We start from the raw sequence: 14,011 nt of genomic DNA on the forward strand, positions 1-14,011 counted from the left end.
AGCAGAATGAGGACTACAGCATCAATGAAGAAGGTGGTGAAAGTATGGTTGAGGGATGTGAAGGAACACATGCATGACTGCTTGAATTGGTGGACTGGACAATGTTCAAGGACTCATCTTTAAATTTGAATGAATATGCTATGGCTATCACTGACTTCATCAGGACCTGTGTGGATGAGTATGTGCCCATGCATACATACCATGAATACCCCAACCAAAAGCTGTGCATGAACCAAAGATTTTCCCACCTGTTAATGGCATTTAAGACCAGTGATCCAGATCTCTACAGGAAGTCCAAGTATGACCTACTGAAGGCTATCTTAACAGTAAATAGGTAATTCTGAGGGATGCCAGATATTTCAGGGCTTGCAGGCCATTATATCCTACAAGGTAAAGACTAATAACATAGAGTACCTGGCATAACATACAACCTTGAAATTCCTTTTCCTGCAGGTGTGGCAGAATTATTACATTTGATAATGCAAGAGAACTGTCCACATGCAAACAAATAAATGTAAACAGATAAAAAAATGTAAACAAACTGAATGTGCAACACGGAGAAAATTTAGCAAAAGTGAGATCTATTAAATGAGTCCTTGATTGAGTTTGTTGTTGAGGCGTCTGAGTTGAGTTGAGCTGAGGAGTGGAGGGGTAGCAGCTGTTCCTGAGCCTGGTGGTGCGAGTCTTGTGGCACTTATACCTCTTTCCTGACGGTAGCAGCGAGAACAGAGTGTGTACTGGGTGGTGTGGATCCTTGATGATTGCTGCTGTTCTTCGACAGCATCTTTCCTTGTAGATGTACTCAATAGTGGGGAGGGTTTTACCTGTGATGTTCTGGGCTGCGTCTATTATCTTTTGGAGGGCTTTACACTCAGGGATATTGTTCTCCCCGTCCCAGACTGTGATAAAGCCAGTCAGCATATTTTTTACCACACATCTGCAGAATTTTGCCTGCGTTTCTGTTGTCACACTAAAAATCTGCAAACTCCTGAGGTAGTAGACGTGCTGACATGCTTTCTTCCCGATGCCATTAGTGTGTTGGGTCCAGTACTTTTTCTTGTTGTTAAACATTTTCTCACATCTGTACCATTGGCCTTGCAAGGTTAATGTTAGGAGTTTAGAAATGTAGTTAATGGGAAAATTTGGACTCGAACAGATAACATTTTTCTGTCATATTTTCACTGGTCATGGAATCTAGGGTTTTCCATAAATGTCAAGACAATGTTGCCATGGTGACTACTCTGACTGTTCCTTCCCCAGCAAGTTGGCTCTATCCAGTTAGAAAATTACAAGTCTTTTGGAAGAGAAATCTGGCAGCGAGTCAGATGTCTTTTCAAGGTGACTAGAAGAGCAATTTCCAGACTCAGTGGCATAGCTAAGGGGAGCAGTCACTCCCCCAGGCACATTCTTTGGAAGTGGCACCTTTTTGAGCTGCGTTCTCACTGCCTGGTCTCCTGTGGTGTGCTGGTGGCCCACCGGCACGTTGTGAGGGCTGGGCAGTGAGTACACAGTATGGGGGGGAGGGGGCACTTTTGGGGAATGTGCTCAGGGGGAGCAGTCTGGGGAGGAATAACTCCAAAGGTATTTATGATAAATTAGTAATAAAAGGTGTAAGTGTAGCCACATGCTAATTGAAAGAACATACACACACACAAAATGTAGTCAGGTTAAGCTCTGAGATTTATTAGACTCAGGCCCGACTTTTACACTTGCACTGTTCATGCCGAGGCCCCCCTTGGCTGTCATCATAACATGCATAACAAAAGTGGATACTTTCCTGCATAACAATGCTCTTCTTCCCCGTGCACTGTCCCTGTCTGTTGGTTGCGCAGCAAGGCCAGTGCATTTTGGGTTCACTGGCCTTTAAGCTGCCCTTACAGTTCACCTGCCGGTTAGCTTGTTGGGACAAGTTCCGCTGGACAGGCTGCTGGCTTTTAGTTGCTCTCGCTGCCTAGAGCACTGGCTTGATCGTCACAGCAGTGGTGGGCCGCCACATGAGCTCCCACCCCCCAAAAACTGGCGGTATTGTCCTTGTTATTGTCCTTGGTCCCCGAGGTAAAGTCTTTGCAGCCTTCGGTGGCCTGCCTCTTCGACATGGTGCTGATGTCTTGATAAGGCCAACGGGTGCAGGTGTGCCAGCTTCAGCCTGTCTGTGGTGAAGATCTCTGTCTTGCCTACGACCTCCAGCTCGAATGTGGCCCCATTATTGTCGATGACCCAGAATGGACCCTCATATAGCCCCTGAAGTGGTGGACGATGTGGATCACTGAAAATGAAAACAGGCTCACAGTCCTACAGGTCTTTGGGTATGTTGATCCTCACGTGTCCGTGCCTGGAAGGCATAATCAGGGCTAGGTTGCCGACTCTGTCCCTTGGTCTGCTGAGGAATGCTGCAGAGTCATCCTGCTGCCCACCTGGGGATGGTACGAATTCTCCCGGAACTACCAGTGGAGCTCCATAGACGAGTTCGGCCGAAGAGGTGTTGAGATCCTCCTTGGGTGTCATGCGGATGCCCAACAGTGCAAATGGTAGTTCGTCTACCCAGTTGGGTACTTGGAGCCTGGTCATGAGCGTGGTTTTGAGGTGCCCATTGGACTGTAGATGGTAAGCTGTTGTGTAATGCAATTGGGCACCCACAGGCTGGCGAGGTTGGACCACAGTCTGGAGGTGAACTGGGCCCCTCTGTTGGATGTGATGTGGGACAGTAACCTGAACAATGCCACCTAGGACAAGATGAGGGCCCTTGCACATGAAGCTGTGGATGTGTCTGCCAGCAGGACTGCTGGCCACCTGGTGAAGTGATCGACTGTCGTGAACAGATAGCAGAAACCCTGAGATACTGGCAAGGGTCCTATTATGTCCACGTGGATGTGGTTGAACATTCGTTCTGTGGGCTCGAAGTGCTGGTGTGGGGTCTTAGTGTGCTGCTGTACCTTGGTTGTTTGGCACTGCGGGCATGCCTTCGCCCACCTGATGACCTGTTTCCACAATCCATGCCACATGTATTTGTTGGCCACCAGCTGGACCGTGGTTCTGATGGATGGGTGAGCCATTCCGTGGATGGAGTTGATATCCTGTCATCTCCAAACCACTGGGACGATGGGTCGAAGTGCTGGTGTGGGGTCTTAGTGTGCTGCTGTACCTTGGTTGTTTGGCACTGCGGGCATGCCTTCGCCCACCTGATGACCTGTTTCCACAATCCATGCCACATGTATTTGTTGGCCACCAGCTGGACCGTGGTTCTGATGGATGGGTGAGCCATTCCGTGGATGGAGTTGATATCCTGTCATCTCCAAACCACTGGGACGATGGGTCTGATCTGACCAGTGGTCACGTCGCACAGGAGGGTGGCGTTACCTGTGCCGAGTGGGATGTTTGGGAGCTGGAGTCCTGTATTGGGTCATCTCCTCACCTTTCTGCTGTCAGGGCCCATAGAGTGTCTGTCCTGGGATGTGCCAGGAGAGCGGCATCTGCCAGGGCTTTCTTGGCCTTCATAAAGGCTTCTGCTGACTCCTCATCCCAGGTGATAACCTTTGCCTTGCCTGCTATCTGAGCAAACAAGGGCTGCATGATCCAGGCAGCTGAGGGGATGAACCGGTGATAGAAATTGATCATCCCCATGAACTCCTGTAGTCCTTTGGTTGTGCTGGGACTAGGGAACCAGATGGCCTCCACTTTACTGGGTAGTGGTGTGGCTCCATCCCTGGTTATCCTGTGGCCCAGGAAGTTGACGGCCTCCAATCCAAACTGATATTTGGCTGGGTTGATCATCAGGTTGAACTCACTCAGTAGGGTGTAGAGGTAGCGGAGGTGTGCCATACACTCCTGTTGGTTACTTCTCACCACCAGGATGTCATCGAGCTACTCAGCCCATTGTGTCCATGAGTTGCTGGAAGGTCTGTGTCGCATTCTTTAGCCTGTACGGCATTTGGAGGAATTCAAAGAGGCCGAATGGGGTGAAGATGGTGATCTTAGGAAAATCATGGGGTGTACCAGGTTTTGATTATATTCCCACACAAAGTCCACCTTGGAGATGATCCTTGCCCCATGCAGGTTAGCTGTGAAATCCTGGATGTGTGGGACAGGGTACTGAACCGGTGTTGTGGCCTTGTTGATCCAATGGTAGTTGCCACATGGTCTTCAGTCCCCAGTTGCCTTGGGTACCACATACAGAAGAGAAGCTCTTGAGATGTCCAACCAACGTATGATGCTGAGCTCCTCCAGCTTCCTGAATTTCTCCTTCACCAGCTGGAGCTTCTCCGGACAAAGGCGCCATGCCCTTGTGTGGAGCAGCAGGCCCTGTGTCAGGATGTGGTGCTGTACTCTCTGTTGGGGCATCACTGTGGTGAATTGGGGGGGTGAGCACTGCTGGGAACTTGGCCAGGACACTGGCGTACTCGTTGTCCAATCTCTGTATGGAGTCCAGGTGGAGAGCTGGGAGCCTGGCGTCTTTGAGGGGGAAGGTTTGAAAAGTCATGGCATGGATGAGTCTCCTTCCATTGAGGTCCACTAGCAGGCTGTGGGCATGCAGGAAGTGTGCCCCGAGGAGCGGCTGTTCTACTACGGCCAGCATGAACACCCATGAGAAGAGGCTGCTTCCCAACTGCAGTTTGACCTTGCGGGTGCTGTAGGTCCATATCATGTTGTTGCTGGCAGCCGTCAGCGTGGGGCACAACTGCCTGTTCCTGGTGTCCTGTCCCGATGGGGGCAGGACACTGACCTCTGGTCCTGTATCCACAAGGAAGCATCGTCCGGACTGTCGGTCTCAAACATACAGGAGGTTGTCTTGGTGGTCAGCCGTCATGACCATTAGTGATGGCTGGCTCCAGCATTTCCCTGAAACATGCATGGCAGCCTGCACCGGTGAGCTCCAGCACCCCATCTCTGGTGGTAGAAGCACCACTGGTCATCTGTATCACCTCCTCTGGGGTGCTGCTGTTATCTTGGTGGCTCTGCATGGGTCTGGCTGCGGGGTTTAGTGATGAGCCCCAAGGACACCGAGCACTCTCTCTTCTGTTTCCACGGAATGTCTGCTCGTGCTGTGACTTTCTGTGGGTCGCTGAAATCCACGTCAGCCTCGGGTAGATGCTCCAGGAATGCCTGCTCAAACATGATGCAGGGCTCGTGTTTCCCCAGGAGGACTAGCATCTCGTTCATGATGATTGATGGGGGCCTGTCCTCTAGGCTGTCCAGGTGGAGAAGATATACTCTTCTATTACCCTGTGAGAGCCTGAAGATCTTGATCAGCAAGTCCTTGAAGGCAATGTATGCATCTTCTGATGGGGGCTCCTGGATGAATTTGGGCACCTGGCCTGCTTTGTCCTGGTCCAGGGTGCTCACCACGTGGTAGTGCCAGGTGGATTCTGCTGGATCTGGAACTGTGCCTCAGCCTGGTCAAACTACACGCATAGTTGATTCATCCAGAAGGTCGGCAGCTTGAGAACGACCATGTTGACGGCTGCCAGTTTGCTCATCGCTTATTGTAACATATTGTCTAAGATGTAACATATTTATTTAAGATTTTATTCTATACTTTGAACTATACTTTAGGTAACTCTCTTTTTGTGCACACCTTAGTTTCCTTTTGGCACTGGTTGCAAAACTTGTGCGTGCACACATCCAGGGCGCAGTGGGCATGGCTCATTTTTATAATGTGCTCGCTACCCCCCTAATGTTAGAACCTGGCTACACCCCTGCTTCCAGTGCAGTTTTCAATCTGGATGTGCACACAAGACCAGATGAAAGAAGTCCATTTTAGCAGGGCAGCCTATTCATCAGGATTATGGACCAATTAACTTTTTCACAAATGATGGTTTTTAATGCGGTTTGAATAATGTTAGATGGTAGAAAACTTGCAGCATATATTCATTCTGATACAATGGAATTTTGTGAAGCAAAAATCACAGGAGTATTTTTATTGGTTCTATAGTTGCCAAATACTTCATAAATCTTTCAAGGATTTACTGGACAGTCTGGAAAAACAAGTACATTTTGGTTTGCTTAATTGAAATACTGCCCACTCCCCACAATCCCACCATCATCTTTTCCACAATAATTTACAATTCTGAAATGCAAATGTTGATTAGGATGAGTTTACATGTGGACAGTTACATAATATTGTCTAAGATGTTTAATCATAGAATCAAAATTGCCATTCCTCTGTTTTTTTTAAAAATTCCACAGACTTTGAGCCAGCATAGAGCTCTTTTCTTAATTTCAATTCTGCAGCATGAATAATGGATAATGTCTTAAAACAAAGCTGTTTGTTTTGGCACATTGAATACAGAAAGGTAAATTGATATTTTTTTCAAAATATTTACAGCATAAAAATGGATATTCAGCCAGATAAACTGGTGCATTTTCTACTTATAATCCCGTTCATATCTATATCATTCGTCTGCTTTTTCTGTTATTTATCCCAACCGTTCTCCAGTGGAAAATTCCAAATTCTAATCATTCTTTGTTCCTTGCAATACAGCTTGGTTACAAGCCCTTCTGGCCCATGAGACTGCAACACCCAAATATGCCCATGTGAGAAGTTAACTTATTAAACTCGTACATCAAAGGGATATGGGTGCTGCAGGCAGTTGTGGAGGCCAAGTCATTGGTTGATTTTAAGGGAGAGATTGATAGGTTCTTGATTAGCCAGGGCATCAAAGGTCATGGGGAGAAGGCCGGGCAGTGGAGGTGAATGGGAAAATGGATCAGCTCATGATTGAATGGCAGGGGAAACTCGATGGGCTGAATAATGTATTTCTTTTGCTATGTCTTATGGGTGGAATCCGGAGCAGCTGGAAGACTATTATGGGGAAAACATACAAACTCTTTACAGACAGAGCTGGGTTTGAACCCAGATCAATGAGGCTGCAATATTATTGTGCTAATTATTATGTTATCATGCCATAATTTGCATAAAGGCACTTCTTCTGGTGGATATTTTATGTTTTCAAGCCCTAGTTCTACTCTGAGCAGCAAATGGGAGCATCTATTTTTGAACTTATTATGTCAAGCCCTTTTGTAATCTTAAGGAACTTTTTTCTTCTCCATAACCTGCCCCATGTAGCACCATGAGATGAATTGGTGATCCTTATATCCTTGATACATCTTACTATCAATGCAACATTTACCCATTCTGAGAAGTCATCTGTCTTTGACATGGTAGGTGTGTCCTCCACCATGAAGACTATCACAAAATATTCATTCAAAGCCGCAATCATTTCCTCATACCCAATATCAATTCCCCCTTCTCTTCGAAGACAATTGAGGTCGGGTGACCCAAACAGTTGAAGCTAAATTTGTAAAGGTCAGACTCAGCAGGAAGAACCTGATTGGGAAATCGAAGTCACTATAAAAATGAGGGATGTGTCAGAGTGGTCTGAAACAGAGTTTCCTAAGGCTTTGGCAAGAAGAGAAGGATGACGTGGTGGAGCAGGAGTTGAAGTTAGTATCAACCACCCTATTTAAGAAACAAAAAGGATAGAGAAGGTAGGCACAGATAAAGGCAGATTTTATTTATCTTATAGATGCTTTTTCTTGAGTCAATGGGAATGGCAGCCAGGGTAGGAAAATGCTCCTCTTGCAGAATGTAGGTTATCAGGGAGCCAGCAGTATCTCAGATAACTTCATCTGCAAAAAGTGCACCCAGCTGCAGCTCCTTACGAACTGAGTTAAGAAATTGGAGCTGCAGTTAAATGAACTCTGAAGATTGGTTGGGGGCTTCCAGGGACAAGCCACAGCAGTCAGGGTGCTGCAGTGATAGGGGATTCCGTAGTTAGGGGATCCCTTCTGTGCAAGGGATAATATGTTGCCTTCCTGGTGCCAGTGTCCAAGATATCTCTGAGCTCATGGAATTCTCAGGAGGGAGGGTGAGTAGTAGATGCCGTGGCCCATGTTGGGATGAATGATGTGAGTAGGAAGGATGATGAAGCCCTGCAAAGAGATTTCAGGGAGTTAGGTGCGATGTGGAAGGGCAGAACCTCCAGAATTGCTTGTCTTGCCACATGCGAGTGAGATTTGAAATAGGAGGATAATGCAGCTTAACATGTGGCTAAAGAGATGGTGCAGGAGGGAGGGCTTCAGGTTCCAGGGAAGGTGGGACCTGTTTGATGGGAGGGTTTGCATCTGAATTGGAGGGGGAATTATTATCCTTGCAGAAAGGTTCATTAGTGCTGCTCTGGGGGGTGGGGGCGGGGATTTAAACTAGAGTTTCAGGGGATGGGAACTACAGTGCGAGAGTAGATATGAAAATTGTATGTAATGTTAAAACTCAAAGGGTTGTACATGGTGGAAATGTTCTCAAATATATTTATTTAAATGCAAGAAGTATTGTAGGAAAGGCAAACCTACTCAGAGGGTGGATTGCCACAGGGAATTATGGCATTGCGGCTGTTAGTGAAACTTGGTTGTGCGAGGGACAGAACTTCTATTGTTTTAAATGTGATAGAGCGAGGGAGATGAAAGGGGGAGGAGTGACAATGCTCATCAGGGAAAATATCACAGCTGTGTTCAGGCAGAACAGATCAGAGGGTTCGTCTACTGAGGCTATATGGGTGGAGCTGAGGAACAGGAAAATATGGTTACACTCATGGTGTTGTATTGTAGACTGTCCAATAAACACCAAGAATAGGAGGAGAAAATCTGTGGAGACGGCTGTAGGAAACAAAGTTGTGGTAGTAGTAGATTTTAACTTTCCCCATACTGACTGTGATTCCCATACTGTAAAAGAGCAGGATGGCTTTGAGTTTGTCAAATGTGTTCAGGAATGTTTTCTAAATCAATTTATGGAGAGATCTCCTTTTAGGGAATGAGACAGGTCAGGGGTCAGAAGTATGTGTTGGGGTGCAGTGATTATAATGCCATTAATTTCAAGTTAATTATGAGAAGGATAGGTCTGGTCTTCAGTTTGAGATTCTCATTGGAGAAAGGCCAGTTATGAGGAAATGAGAAAAGATCTAGAATGCATGTATTGGGATAAATTGTTTTATGACAAGGATATTTGAGGTAAGTGGAAAACCTCCAAAGGTGAAATTTTGAAAGTACACAATTTTGCATCTTTCTATCAGGATTAAGGACAAAGTTAACAGGCATAGGGAACCTTGGTTTTTGAGGGATATTGGGGATCTAGTTCAGAAGAAGAAAGGTGTATAGCAAGTATAGGCAACACAGAACAAATGAGGTATTTGAAGAGTATAACAAATGCAAGAAAAAAAACTCAAGAAATAAATCAGGAAGGCTAAAAGAAGACATGTGGTTGCTTTGGCAGATAATGTGAAGAAAAATCCTAAGGGTTCACATACTATATTAAGTGCAAAAGGATAGTAATGGAAAAAAATGGTCCCCTTGAAGATCAGTGTGGTTGTCTATGTGTGCAGCCAAAAGAGATGGGGGAAAAATTAAATTGTTTTTATTTTGCTTCAGTATTTACTCAGGTAACTGACACAGTCAAGGAAAGATAGGAAAACAAGCAGTGAGGACATGGAACTGGTACAGATTAAAGAGGAGGACGTACTTGCTGACTTAAAGCAAATGAAGGTAGCTAAATCCACAGGGCCTTACAACCTATTCCCATGGACTATGAGGGAGACTAGTGTAGAAATTGCAGGTGCTCTAGCAGAAATAGTTATTCTTAACCACAGGTGTGGTGCCAGAGGATTGGAGGATAGCTTGTGTTCCATTGTTAAAAAGGCTCCAAAGGTTAACCTGGAAATTATAACCCAGTGAGCCTGACATCAGTAAGAGGTAAATTAGTGGAAGGTGTTGAAAGAAATCGGGTATACAAGTATATGGATAGTCAAGCACTAATTTGGGATAGTCAACATGGCTTTGTACAGGTAGGTTGTGTTTAACCAATTTTGTAGAGTTTTATGGAGGAGGTTGCCAGGAAATTTGAAGAAAAAGTTATGGATGATGCTTACACAGAGTTTAGTAAGGCCTTTGACAAGGTCACAGGTAGATAGGGGTGTGAAGAGAACTTTTGGCGTACTGGCCTTCATATTCAAAGTATTGAGTATCAGTGTTGGGATGTTTTAAAGTTGTATAAGTCATTGGGGTGATGTAAAATTTGGAGTATAATGTTTTGGTCTCCTAACTACAGGAAAGATATCAATAAGATGGAATAGGTGCAGAGAAGATTTACTAGGATGTTGCTCAGACTTCAGGAACTGAGTTATAGGAAAAGGTTAAACAGATTAAGACTTTTTCCTTGGAGCGTAGAAGAATGAGGGGAGATTTGACAGAGGTATTTAAAATTAAGAGGGGTATAGATGAAGTAAATGTGGGTAGGTTTTTACCACTTAAGGTAGCTGAGAAACAAAACAAATCACATGGGTTAAGTGTGAAAGGGGAAAAATTTGGGGGGAAAATGAGGGGGAACTTCTTCACACAGTAGTGGGAGTGTGGAATGAGCTGCCTGTTGAAATGGTGAATATGGGCTCAATTTTAACATTTAAGAAGGACTTGGACAGGTACATGGATGTGAGGGGTTTGAAGAGCTATGGACTGGGTGGAGGCCAGTGGGGCTTGACAGATAAATAGTTCACCTTATTTATCTGGCTGAGGGGGCTATTTCTGTGCTCCAATGTTCTATGGATCATCCTCCAAGGTACCAGCCTTCACATTAGCCACCCTTTTCTGCTTTATATAATTATAAAACTTTTACTGATCATTTTTCTACTTTCTGCTAATCATTTTTCATCATCTACTTTTCCTCTCTTTATTACTTGCTTCGTGGTCTTTTGTTGCCTTTTAAAGTTTTCCCAACCTAGTTTCCTATTGCTCTTGGCGACTATGTATGCACGAACTTTCAGTTTGGTGCCTTTATTCCCTTAATTATCCAAGGCTGGATGTTCCCACCCTTATTGTCCTTGCTTTTAACTGGTATATATTTTTGTTGAACACTGCAAAAAATTTCTTTGAAAGACTTCCACTGTTCCTCAATCTTCCCACCAAATAGCCTGCATTCCCAGTCTACCCTGGTCATCATCCCTTTGTAATTTCCCTTGTTTAAGTATAATACACTGGTTTTGATAAAGTAGGATAGCTCATGAGTTGCCAAGTTGCTTGAGAATTCCCCTGTTTTAGGTCACAAATGCACCACTGGATAATTAGGGAAATAGGTTTTGTTTATGTTCAAAATTTTCCTGGAAAAATGTCAGTAAAAGTTCATCCAAAGTGGTCAGAATCTGCTTAAAATTTCATTCGCAATTTATGAAAATATGAAGTTGAGTTTTCAGGATAAGAGATGTACATTGAATCCCCCTCCAGCAGGTAATGTTAAAATATTGAGTTGAAAAATGTGCTGTGGCAGACAAAACGATAACAGAGTTTTAAGTCTTATTGACTCTGGTGCAACATGTGAGATGTCTTAAAGTGAGTAAAGCCTATTAACAACGACTCTCAGTTTAATGTGGTTGATCGATAGCGCTACAATGGCATAATTGGGGGGGTGGGGAATGGCAGTGCTGAGGGTGCAGCTGTAATGGCAGTATTGTCATGGATGTTGACCCGAGGCGAGCAGGGAGTGGATCAGCACTCCTCTGTAGTGTTCTACCACCTAATCCATTTACTGACCTGTAGTTTGGATTATGGAGGGTCATGTGACCCTTCCATCTGGAATATGGTGGGAATGTGGATTGCAGAGGGGCATTTGACCTCACCGTCTGGAATCTGTTCGGAAGTCACTTCATTTTTCCAATCAAGGTCATGCCTTGCCCGCAGGTCAGCACACCCCTGCTCATTGGCCTCTTTAATTGTCTCATTGATATCTGATCTGGACTCTCCTGCTGATGGCACTATAGAGTCCACCACTTGCTAGCCATCTACTTTCTCTTCTGGGATGAACCCAAGTTGCTCTCCAAGTTATGAACTGTGGGCAAAGCTGGAGGATCATTGGTGAGTGTTGGGAGCTGTCGTATTGTGTGCCTAATGGCCCTAGTTTAGTTAGATATGAGCTGTGCCTGCCAGGGATATCAAGGGATGGTGGATATCATATGTTGTAACTTAATTGTAAAATCTTCTGCCTACAAGTGGTTTTGAGTGTATCCTTTAATCTAATGAGTGTGTGTGTCTTTTACCCCTGTTATGACTTCTCGACACGTGTAAATAAAACACTACTGTTCAATAAGCTGCATTCAGACTCATTACCCTTGGAACCCATTGAATTGGTTTCACACATACAACAATTAGCACTGCAAGCAGGGTTCTTAGAGTTCTGACTGAACACATGCAGGGGAGATGTTTTAGGGTCGGGCAGGAGAGATAATGTAGGCAGCGAGGATAGGACTCCCAGGTGGACCGACGATAGTGCAGGGTTTGGGAGCTCGGCAAGCATGCTGGTGGACCATGGAAAACCAGTAGACTGGTCCAAGCACTTGGACCCACGTGTTGAGAAAATGAGTCACCTTGTGGTGTCCCTCCCAAAGAAGTTGGGATTCCAAAAGACTAAGGCTAGCATCTCTCATGAGATGATGGAGGCGCTTGAACACCATTGCTGTGCACTGTAGGAGGAAGCACAGGCACTGATCTCAAAGTGAGAGGGACAGAGGTAGCCTGGTGGCTGCTTAAAATGCAGCCGCTACACACAGCTTGAGGGTGTGGCTGGCAGATAGACCCGGTTCAGGTCCAGGCCAGGGAATGGGCTCAACACGTGTTTGGAGGAAGTGAAACATGTGGATGGGCAGTGATGAGAGTGAGGGCAAAACCTGCCCCACATGTCTGCCACCCACCCCCTTCGAACCTGAACTCCTGATCACGCAGTCTCAGGCCCACCATGAGGGTACCCCAGAAAACCCTACTGAATGGGAAAGCAGCAGAGAATGGGGGAGGGGTGGGATCTCAGGTGGACATGCCTGTGGTGGTTGTGAAGTCACAGTGACACAGGAATATTCAGCAAAAGAGCTGACGGTGTTGAAAGACACATATTGCCAGTGTCCAGGCAAACACCTGGCCATGTGGCTGCTCCAGCTCTGGGATAAGGGACCCCCAGTGTGAACTTCTACCATCGGTATGCAAGCATCTTGGGTAGCTTATCGGATCAGCAGACAATTAGTAATGCTCTGTAGGTGCCACCTGAAGGAATCTGTGACAGCACCTCCCTGTGTGATTGGGTGGGGATAGCAGTGCAAGCCTGACACCAACTCTACAATAAATAGGCCTATACAGCTGGCCACAGAGGAACATGATTAGTGAGGGGAGAAGGGTCATTAGGGGATGGGCTTTGATTATGGGCATATATGGGGTATCCAACAACCACTATATCCCTCAGGACAGTTTGAGAGGAGCTCTTTAGTCTCCAACCACAACTCAGAACATACTCCTCCACCACTGACAGGGAAGAACTCAGAACCCTGCTGCAACAGGAACTTGCTCTTAACTGGCAGCAGGAAACATCATCCACGGAATGGCAGACATTCGCACGTCCCCCATAGGATAGAGGCCAAGGCACCTGGTGGATGTCCCTGCTGTCTTCTCCTGACCAGGCGACCCAAGGCCATATATTCCAGTAGTTGAACACTGGGACAAAGTGAATATACAGTGTTTGATGGCCCTAGTAAACACTGGGGCCAAGCCCATTATCATCCCTGGCAATCCTGCAGTTTGGGGAAGACTGCAAGTCTCCAGAGAGGTTTTAGAAGGCTCTATAATCCTGGCCAGAAAAGTTACCCTCTGCCTACCTATTGGCAAAAATGCACCTTGCTCCATTCCTGTTATGGTTACTGACTCACCCAAGTGTATCTTATGCATGAACGTACTGAAGGGCCAAACCCTATAGCCCAACAAGGGAAAGTTCACCTTCAGGGCTGCCCACACCATTATAGTTGTTGGGGTTGCCAAATGGGAGTCCATACTTGTTTCCCTACCCTCCAAGTTAGTCACCATTTGACAATACCAGGTGTCTGAGGGCAATAAAGAGATCACAGAATCTATAGACGCACTATTGCATGAAGGTGTCATCCAGCCTGCTGTTTTGCCATTTAACAGTCTGGCCTGTGCGAAATGAAAATGGCACGTGGCA

The 14,011-nt window shown here is 45.8% G+C and overlaps 1 protein-coding gene across 1 annotated transcript; it reads right to left on the reverse strand.

Annotated features, from left to right (window-relative positions):
* Positions 1–3,408: 3,408 nt before the first annotated feature.
* On the reverse strand, positions 3,409–3,819 carry LOC138756733 (uncharacterized). The gene has a single exon (XM_069923118.1). The coding sequence runs from the start codon at positions 3,817–3,819 to the stop codon at positions 3,409–3,411; it is 411 nt and encodes a 136-aa protein (XP_069779219.1).
* Positions 3,820–14,011: the final 10,192 nt, after the last annotated feature.

This window comes from Narcine bancroftii, chromosome 3 (genome assembly GCF_036971445.1).
Source record: "Narcine bancroftii isolate sNarBan1 chromosome 3, sNarBan1.hap1, whole genome shotgun sequence".
In the NCBI taxonomy this organism is placed as follows: Eukaryota; Metazoa; Chordata; class Chondrichthyes; order Torpediniformes; family Narcinidae; genus Narcine; species Narcine bancroftii.

Excerpts from the sequence above, each read along its gene's own strand:
- LOC138756733 (XM_069923118.1), bottom strand. The coding sequence starts at position 3,819 with ATGGCACACCTCCGCTACCTCTACACCCTACTGAGTGAGTTCAACCTG.